General features: G+C 33.5%; 1 protein-coding gene across 1 annotated transcript; it reads left to right on the forward strand.

Annotated features, from left to right (window-relative positions):
* The first annotated feature begins 753 nt into the window (after positions 1-753).
* LOC144858896 (uncharacterized) lies at positions 754-10,085 on the forward strand. Its single transcript, XM_078715034.1, has 7 exons — positions 754-798; positions 2,150-2,212; positions 3,081-3,209; positions 4,178-4,339; positions 5,116-5,246; positions 7,136-7,178; positions 7,602-10,085. The coding sequence occupies exons 1-7, from the start codon at positions 754-756 to the stop codon at positions 8,679-8,681; spliced, it is 1,653 nt and encodes a 550-aa protein (XP_078571160.1). The 3' UTR covers positions 8,682-10,085.
* The last annotated feature ends 299 nt before the right edge of the window (positions 10,086-10,384 follow it).

Raw genomic sequence — 10,384 nt, forward strand, 5'->3', positions numbered from 1 at the left:
TAGCCATACTTAATTGATAGAAGTATAACAACGGTATTTGAAAATTGATATTTCGTATTTCCAAATTGATTTGAAAAGTAAGTGCAGTTTTATTTCGTTTGAATGAAGAGCAATTTGAAATTACTGTTCACAGTTAGAAGAATTTAATAATTCTGACTTGACAACGATTTTTCGTTAGCTTTTTTTCGAATGTTTTAATTGTGACGTAACAATGATATTGCGACGCACTATGTATTGCGTGTACGCGTACCGTATGTATACGCGTATTCTGCGCAACTACTATGTGTGTGTGTGACGTGCCAAACGAGTCAAGGCCCGCCCACCATCGCTCAAACTTAAATCAAAATTTGTTTTTTTTTTGTAAAAAGATATCGTGTATTTCAATACTCAATATTGGCAGTCTGAGTTGCGCCATGGAGAAGTTGAAAAATAGACAGAATGGCACCACAATATTGACAATGGATTGGAAGAATAAATGTCTAATTTAATTAATTAATTGAATAGGACCGATGACTATAAATAGGCCTATAACTTTACGTTTGTTTTCTGAATCGATAATAACATTATGAATTTACACTATATAATATCATAGAGAAATAAGTATCAATTTATTAGGGCACTTACTATTTTTATAAAACACTTTTGACATTAGGGACTTTCCCTATTGGTAGTGTATGTATTCCCCTACCCCCATTCTCCGCGCTTCATGTGCATTATATAGATGGCGCTACAGCACTATTTATTATTAAAAAAATGGCTACACCGGACGAAGAGGACAAGCTTGATCCAAGGGTGAAAGTAAGTCTATTATTTCACAATATACATAATGTATGGCCATTTATATAACATAGCTTTAAATATCATCTATTTGATAATTAAGTTGTAATATCGGTTTTCTATATTTCAGTTGTAATTTTAAGATATAAGCTGTAGAAAAATGTATACGGCTTACTAGCTAGGCCTAGCCTAGAGGTAGGCTAGAGAGAGGCATACCCAAATGAGTAGGGAGCTAGCTAGGCCTAGCCTCCTCTAGTTTTCTTGTAGGAGTTGTCAGTAGTAATCCATTGGCCTAACCTGTTTTGCCAAGATAGAGTGTCACTTTGATGGCACAGCCCCTATACTCTGATTTTGTACTGACAAGCAAGGGCCTACCTATAGATGATGCTCAATATCATGATTTTAAATGACCAAGGTCCAAGTCTAGTTTTAAACCATGGAGTAAATGTTTAAACGGTTCCCCGTTTTAAACCATCAAAATTGAACAACAATTTCAATTTGAGTTTTAATTTTAATTTATTTAAGCCCTAGTATTATTATTGTTAGTTTGGCCCTGCAAATTTGGCGATAAGTTATTTATTATTCTGTTTTGCTAAACAAATGTTTGACTTCACTGCATGCCTGTTGAAAATTGAGAATGAAAATATTGCCAGATTTTCATCCTCATATTTTTTTTATATATATATCATTATCAACCTACCAGTTATTAATATCTAAATGAAACATGCACAGTCATAATGATTTTTTGAAGTAAGTTGTTTTTAAAAAGTCGCAAGTTTGGTTGTATTCACCTTTTATAAACTGACTCTAAAGCTCTGTCAAACTAGTTCAACAAAAATATTGTGATGTGCCCAAATATGGTAGTGATGTGCCTAAATAGGGTAGTGATATGACATCATCATGTCCATATATAGGCACATCACATTTTTTGGTCATATAAAAGTTTGATAGTGTTAGTAGACAGAGTTTAAACATGTTCACAATACTGTATAGAAAAGTCAACAATACAACATAACAGCTGTCAGAAATCACATGCCGATTCTGTTAGTCATAATTTATTTTTAAACTTCATGGTTCATTTATGAATAATAAAAAAAATGGTATTAATTTGTTGTACCTCTTTCTATTGTTCACAATTTCATAAAATGATAAATAAATAAGGAAATTTCAGTGACAGTTACATTATTAATTTTATGGTTTTATATTTCAAGTTGCTTTACACAATACAATATACAGAATAATACAGAACATACATTAATAAATATAATTGTGTGAGGACGACGCATTAAGCCAAGGCTTTAAGTTTGGTCCTCCATATAAATAAATATAACAACTTGAATAAGCTTCAAGTTCTTTTCTATTTTTATTATAGGTTGAATTAGAACGTTTAAATTCCTCAACACACCAGATAAACACCTTGGAATTCCAACTTGACGTAAGTAAAGTAGGACGAGTTTGTGTTACAGAACTCTGTTGTTATTTATTTTGCTGTTACACACCAAGAATAGCCACTAAGTCTGTAGACGTGTTTCTGGTGGGGTCCTTCTGGTAGTGAATTGGGCATTACACAGGGAGACAATCCCCTACTTTTTTTGGACAGTGTACAGTACTTGCGTTCTTTAAAGCCTTGTCTACACTATTAAACTTTATGTAACAAAAAATGTGATATGCCCATATATGGCCACGATGATGTCATATCACTACCATATTTGGGTATATCACTACCATAATTGGGGACATCACACTTTTTTTGTCAAACTTGTTTGATAGTGTAGACAGAGCTTAACATACTGTACACAAGCTTTAGTATGTTGTGACTTGCAGTCCTTTTAATTATTTAACATTTTACATACCTGGATTATAGTTACCAATGTATACTTTTGGAATACAACATTACAAAAAACAGCAATTAAAATTACATTTTATGGGACTTTTTATTTATCTAAGAACATGAAACTGAAATATCAATCAGTATTACAGTTATTAGATAGATGACAAGATAGTAAGTATTGCATAATATTCATTGTGCTTGCTGCAGTACCATCAAATGCTTTCCCTTGCTTTTTTGTACTCAAATCCGTCAACGAATCATTTAAAGGACATAAGCTTTCCATTTTGTTCAAGTAGTTTTACAGTATAATATGGGAAAATGTCTATGACCTTGGGAAAAAACAAAAGGGTATTCTGTTTTTACCTAGGTAGAAGGAGGTTTTAAACATACTGTAGCTATTATTTGGGCTACTTCAGTCCCAACAACTCCAACTGTTTATTAATATGTTTTCATTGTTTTTCTACTTTTGTAGGAGGCTAGAGCTAGTTTTCGACAGGCTCTCACAGACTCCACACAAAGCCTCAATGGAATATCCAAACAACTTGGAGCATGCATTGACAAAGCAAGGCCATTTTATGAAGCTCGTCAACGAGCGAAAGAGGTATGCATACATTGTGTTCAGATCGCACTGGGATATAGATTGCAATAATTGTGTAATCATTTGATACATACTGTAAACCACTTTTATGTTCAAATAACTATATTTTATTACTAATAGAGAATGATTTATGATAGTCACGAGTTGAAGTTACAGTATCAAACTTTATGTGACAAAAAATGTGATGTGCCCATATGGACATGATGATGTCATTTCACTACCATATTTGGCCATACTATTACCATATTTGGGTGCATCACACTTTTTTTGTCAAACTAGTTTGATAGTGTAGACACTGAGCTTTATATACTTTTTAAATATACTTGTGTTGTGTAAAAATCTGTCTACACTATCAAACTTTATGTGACAAAAAAATGTGATGTGCCCATATACAGTATGGACATGATGATGTCATATTAGGGCACATAGCACTTTTTTGAGTTTGATAGTGTTTGCAGAGCTTAACAGATATTCCATGTTTAAATGCTACAGTATTCTGTTTAGAATGTCTATCTTACTGTTCATTCGTGTTAGAAAATGTATACAATTACATTAATAAAGCTTTGTTCCCACTAAGACACAACACAAGGAAATACACACATCATAACTAGTTTGACCAATCGCAATAAAAAAGCTTAGATTATCCATTGCATTGCATGTTCCTTGGGTGTCCTTGTATTGCTTCCTAGTGGGAACCAAGCTTTAAGGATATCCTGGAGTGTGTAAAGCTCTGTCTAAAGTGTATGTGCTCAAATATGGTAGCGATATGCCCAAATATGGTAGTAGACATCATTGTGTCCATACAGTATATGGGCACATAACATTTTTTTGTCACATAAAGTTTATAGACAGAGCTTTAGAAAATTTGTGTGTAAATTTTTTAATATTCAGAATTTTATTCAAAATTTGGAAAGGACTAGGATGCCACTTAAATTCACAATAAAGTTAGCGTTAATCTTGTATCTTAACAGCTACATCAGAGTACACAGCAGGCCGCCATAAACTTTGAGAGGGCCAACAGCATGCTGGCAGCAGCAAAAGAGATGGTAGATCTTGCTGAGATGGGCCTGTTGGAAGAAGGCAGAGAGTTTGACGCTAACTGGCAGGAGATGCTTAACCACTCCACCATGAAGGTATTGTTCATTGTTTTATTAGTACCATTGTCTTTTTTATTGGGGGTCAAGTCGTAAAGAAAACTGCGTAGCTTATTTGACCTCTTTCCACATTTATTGTCATTATTTGTATCTATATATATATTGCTTTGTTTGTAATGTTTGTGTGGAAAATCAAATAGAATGAAACAAAATTTAGGGAGTATAGTCATGAGTTACAAAATTGCAGCTTAGGGAGTACAGTCATGAGTTACAAAATTGCAGCTTAGGGAGTACAGTCATGAGTTACAACCCTAGCACTAGATCTGGAGTGAACCTGGACCTTGGTACAGTAATGGATGGCAAGCATGTTAACCTCCAAGCCACGGCTCCACTACAAAAATCTGGAGTTAATAATGTGTTGTGATGAAGCTAGGCTAGCAATAAACTTGGAACTTCATGCCTTGTTACATAATCATATCATTTTCAAATATCTTCTCAGAAATATTTTCTATTTTTTATTACGGTACGGTTGTCAGAGCTTTGCAACTAAAATCTTGACTTTCTCACAGATTTCCTTTTTCACTCAATACAATAATCAATATCCTTATTAAAATCCAATATTTTATGTACAAAATGTTATGTGGAAAAAATGAAATAGATTATTCATTATACAAGGATATTTAAAGTATACAGAATGACTCTGTACTAATCCAGTGTTGAGTAATATTATATTAAGATTATTAAGATATGCTTATAATAAATATAATGGCTGATTTGCATAATTAACCAATTTGCATATATTGATTTTGTAATAGGTGGGAGAAGCAGAGCTTGAAAGGAATATCAGTAAAAAACAACATGAGAGAACAGCTGCAGAATATGATCAACAGGAACTAGCTGTAAAACGTGTTCAGAAAGGATTGAAAAGTGTGATAAACAAATCAAGGTGATTATTCCAGCTCAGTATCAGGGGGTTTTTAGCTACCAGAACAGCACCAAACCTAAGCCTCATAACATGAGAATTTAGAAAGCTTAAAATCTGGTACAGTAGAACCCCTCTTTGGGACAACCTATGAAGGGAACACTTTTCCACGAAATGAGGGACAATACATGTTTTAACACTACGGAAAACTCCTAATCAGAGGAAACCTCTATTGAGGGGATAGAGAGACTTTTGAGTGTGCCAAATGGTTGATTCAAACCTTATTATTAAGGGGACAATTTTTTCCTATAACAAAAAGAAGAAGTAAATAATTATTAAACAATTTGTTGGGTCCCAAAAGTGTCCCCTTAATAGAGGTTCTACTGTAATTGGCTATTTAACATACTGTAAAATATTTCCTGCAATACAGACAAATAGAGAGTGGATTAGTTATTGCACAACATAGAATACGAAATTAACCTGTGAAGGCCAAGTGATATATTAATCTATAAAGGATCTATTTATAGTGTACACACAAGGTGTGAAAGACAATAGTTTATTTTTTATAGTATATAGTATTAAGCTCTGTCTACTCTATCAAAATGTATGTGACATGCCCATGTGATGTGCCCAATGGACATGATGATGTCATATCCCTACCATATTTGTGTATATCACTACCATATTTGGGCACATCACACTTTCAGACTAGTTTGATAGTGTAGACAGAGCTTTTGTGTAGAGCCAACATTGTCATTGTTTTCATTACATTTCATTTTTATTATCAATCATGCTCGTAGCATGTCCATTCGTAGGAACTTGCTACAATTAACCACTATTGTCAACCAGCACGATCTTGTAATGTTGTAAGTAGTAAATATCATGAATGGGAAAAACAAGTTTTTCCAGGAATGGCCCGTTAAGCTTGGTTCCCACTAGGATGCAACACAAGGACATAAGCGCAACACAAGCTAGTTGACCAATGACAATTGAATAATTCATCAATTGTGATTGGTCAAATTTCTTGCATTGTGCTTACGTTCAGACCTTGCATTGTGTCTTAGTCGGAACTAAGCATTAAACCAAATTGCATGTAGTAAGTTATCCCAGTCAGTATTCACAAGAGTTAACCTTAAGTTTCTACACTAGTAGAAGTTTAACATACTTGGTCACAGGCACCCACTCACAGTCTTCCCAACGTTTAGAATATCGTTTAGTTACGGAAAGGAGTTCATATTAATGTTAGAAAAAAGTTGATTCCTTTCTAGGTACTGCTGCACCACTGTATGAATCCATTTGTTCTTTTCTAAGGTTGCATTCACACCTGTTCTGTTTCATGGAATAAAAGACTGAACCATTTTATTATAATGAAATATCATATTCGTGTGAAAACGTTTGAATGTAGCCTGCCAAGTGTATTGTACTGTATATCCATGGAGAAATAACTTATTTTTCTATGTTATCGATTATTTATCCTTTGTTTATGATTTTGTGATGTTTTACCTTTCTTATTGTCTTCCCGCTCGTCAGTGTAAACCCAATGTAATACCCTGTATTCGTGTACATGGATTATTAAGCTATATCATAAAATGATTAGAAAATACTGTATGTTATTCATGCCTCCCATGAATATGGTTATTAACAGACAAATTTTTCTTTTTGATAATATACTGTATAAAAGTAACTAAATTACACACATACATATCCAACAGCTATGTTATTATACTGTAGGATGCCTTAAACACGTCCTTTCTAAACTATATCTTGTTATGAGGCTTAGGTGTTGCGACAAACAGAAAGCCATGATACACAGTGGCAGAGCATTGACTTGCACCCAGAACCTTGGTTAAGAATGTTTACCACAAGCTACAGTTTTCAATATATTCCCTGACACTATTTTCTTTTCATTGCAGGCCATACTTTGAAGCAAAGGCGAAATTTAACCAACAGATGGAGGTAAATACCATGTTACTATCTACTAGTATTTGCATACACACTATAGATTTGCTAGTACAAATTGTATCATATTTGACAGCAAGATCTGCTATGTTGTCTAGCAAGCTGTTTTCTATGAAAGAAGCTTTTTATATCCCCCTTGCCCTATGAAAGTTATCCACCCCAGGGTGATTTTTAAATGTAGTTTAAAAGCTTCCCAGTATAATTCTGGTAATTTTGATACTGTGTATAGCTCTGTCTACACTATTAAACTAGTGTGATGCGCCCAAATATGGTATGACACATTTTTGATAGTGTAGACAGAGCTTAAGTTTTGTTAATATTTTGTTGTACATGGATGCATGAAAGCAAGGAATTTCCAAAATAACAACATATTAATTATCAACACGATGATGTTCCTCATTGTTTTATATTCTTTAACAGGAAAAAAAACAAACAGTTCGGGAATTAGAAATTAAAGTTGCTAGATCTAAAGAAATCTACTCTCAAGCTTTACACAATCTTGAGGAAATCAGCTGTGAAATTCATGAAAAGCGAAAAACTCAGTCAATAAAATTAGGAAAGAGAGTAGCCGGTGTAGGAGCAGAAGCCGTTCCTGAGGTGCACATCGAGAAATCCCGAACACCACCATCACGTTTAAAATTTGAAACGCATGAATCTCCTGCAAAGCGTCTATCTTCTCCTCGTGGCGAGATCGTAACACGCGATGATATGTTTTTAGATTTGCCAAATAAGACGCCCACACCGAAACGTCCGTTGAGTTTACAAGGTGAAATATTACCGCTGGATCCACATGATATCCTTGCCGAGCGTGGGTCGATGGAAAACCTAGACAACATTTCGGACAATGATAGCGTCTGTTCTGACCACTCACAGGATCAAGACACGGCACCTTCAAAAGATATCAAAGTTAAGAGTAGTCTGACATATAGAACACATAGACGTGTAACTAGCGAGGCGTCAAATGTCATGTTTGGACTGAGTTCAAATACAACACAATTACGACTTGCCAGTTCCACTGGATCTGCGGAACCTCTAGAAATCGTACAAGAGATTTCCAATCTAGATGTATCGGGAAGTGCCTTCAGTGAAGAAGAATCATCAAAGAACACTGCATGTGAAATGAACTCTATTAAACAACCTCAGACATCGGACAATGAAACCAAGATCTCCACAATGGAATCAATTATACAACTCCCAATATCTGACAATGCATCCAGCAATGTTGAAGCACGCCAAAATACGATCTCTGGTATAGAACGAATTAAACCACTCCCAATCTCAATATCTACAGAAGTCATAAGTGATGTGTCTGTAAGTGATAATTCAGAAAGCCAGTCAACTATTAATGGAGAATATTTAGATAGTCCATCAAGAGAGGTTCCTATGGAGGGTAATATACCAAAAGAGACCTGTATAGGGGCTGATGGGAATATAGACACATCTGCTTGCTCACAAAAAGATGGTGCAAATAATCGTAGTACTGAAACCACTATATTTTAGTGTTATAATATTTCAGATCACAACTCCCTAATATTAACTTATATTTAGATAGAGTATTGCCTTTAGCCTAACAGATGACAATTATCCTATTGTAATGCACTTTAGACATAAACCTGTTTAGTGATCGTGTTATATCATTGCAAAGCATAACATTTAAAAATGGGTATTTTTTTTTAAACGTTAATTTCATAAATTATTCTAATTGTAAATAATAAAATATGTTATTATAAAGATGCAAATTAAAACATTTTGAAGGTACAAACGTAAATTAATATACCATAGATTAATTTACAATAAATCTATAGATTTTTTTAAACATAAGTCTAAATCAAATGTTTAATATGACCAGGGAGTTGTCACCAATTACAACTCCCTGGTATGACATTTCTGATAAAAAATAAAATAACTTAGTTATGTCAGATCAAAGGTCAATTTAACATGGGAAAAATATCTATTTTCATATAAAAATGTATAGGTTATAGAAAATTATTTTATTAAGGAAAAACTTGCCCAATTCATTTGCAATATGAAAACAAATTGTAATTGCGTGTTATTTCACAGACTACTGCTGTTAGTTTTTGTCGCACTTCCTTTCATTGGTGGCGCTAGTATTTAATGACCCAGGTCGGCATTTGAACAATATTATTTAACCATTTGTCTTATAGTAAAAATGATTACCCCTGTCAAGAACGTTGTTGTCTAGGAGACCATCCCCTGTAAGCTTGGGCTGATCCATTTTTAAACCCTACTTGTAATTCGGGTATGGATATTCATCATTGTTTTCCAAACCTACTTGTAATTAAATCACAGTTGTAATTTATAATTATCAAAATATGCATTTATTTGAAATTAATATGAATGATTTTGTTTAGCTATTGTTATACTGGTATTATTTAAAAGTACATAATTTTAATACCATAATTAAGAGGTGAATATGAGTGGAATTCTATTATATTATTTATAACCCCTATCGAATTATATACGATTCTTAACCTCAGTAAGGGCCTTTGGGCTCTAGTGAGAACCCTGTATTATCTTGACTCTTACTAACATTAACATGTTTAAAATACTCTTATGGCAAATGGTACTTTTTAGTTAAGTTGTATATAAATTTTAATTTGTGTTTGAATTACATTATTATTTACCATTTTTATTTTAACAATATCGCATATTATTTTATGTTTACTCTGAAGAATTCTTTTATAATTTGTCTGAAACTGGTGCAAAAAGTGAAAGCGACTGGGCTTATGATTTCAAGATCTTGATATATCAAGTCATGAATGACAGCCTTAGATAAAAAAAAAAGAGGTTTAAAGTTTGTAGAGCTAATTTTCCACATTTATTATATCATTTATTATGTTGCTGTTGGATTTTTTATTAAATTATCCACACTGTAATGTGTAACCTTTTGTTGGTGTATGTGGAGTATTCTTTATAAACTATAGTTTGAACACCCTTTGTATTCTCGGAATTTGTCTATTCACCCGTTAAGTCTATCTGCACAGTCAATTCAAAGTTATCTATATGCATGGTCAGCTGTGCATGTAAATTCTATCAGCATTAACTATTGACCGCGCATCAAATTCACTGATTTCTATATTGGCATGGTAAATTGCATGTCTAAAGCATAAAGAAAACTATATGCACACTCAACCATGCAGATGGAAAAATAGTAAATTACAAGCACGGTTGACCATGCCGAT

Source organism: Antedon bifida, chromosome 2 (genome assembly GCF_963402885.1).
Source record: "Antedon bifida chromosome 2, ecAntBifi1.1, whole genome shotgun sequence".
Classification (NCBI taxonomy): Eukaryota; Metazoa; Echinodermata; class Crinoidea; order Comatulida; family Antedonidae; genus Antedon; species Antedon bifida.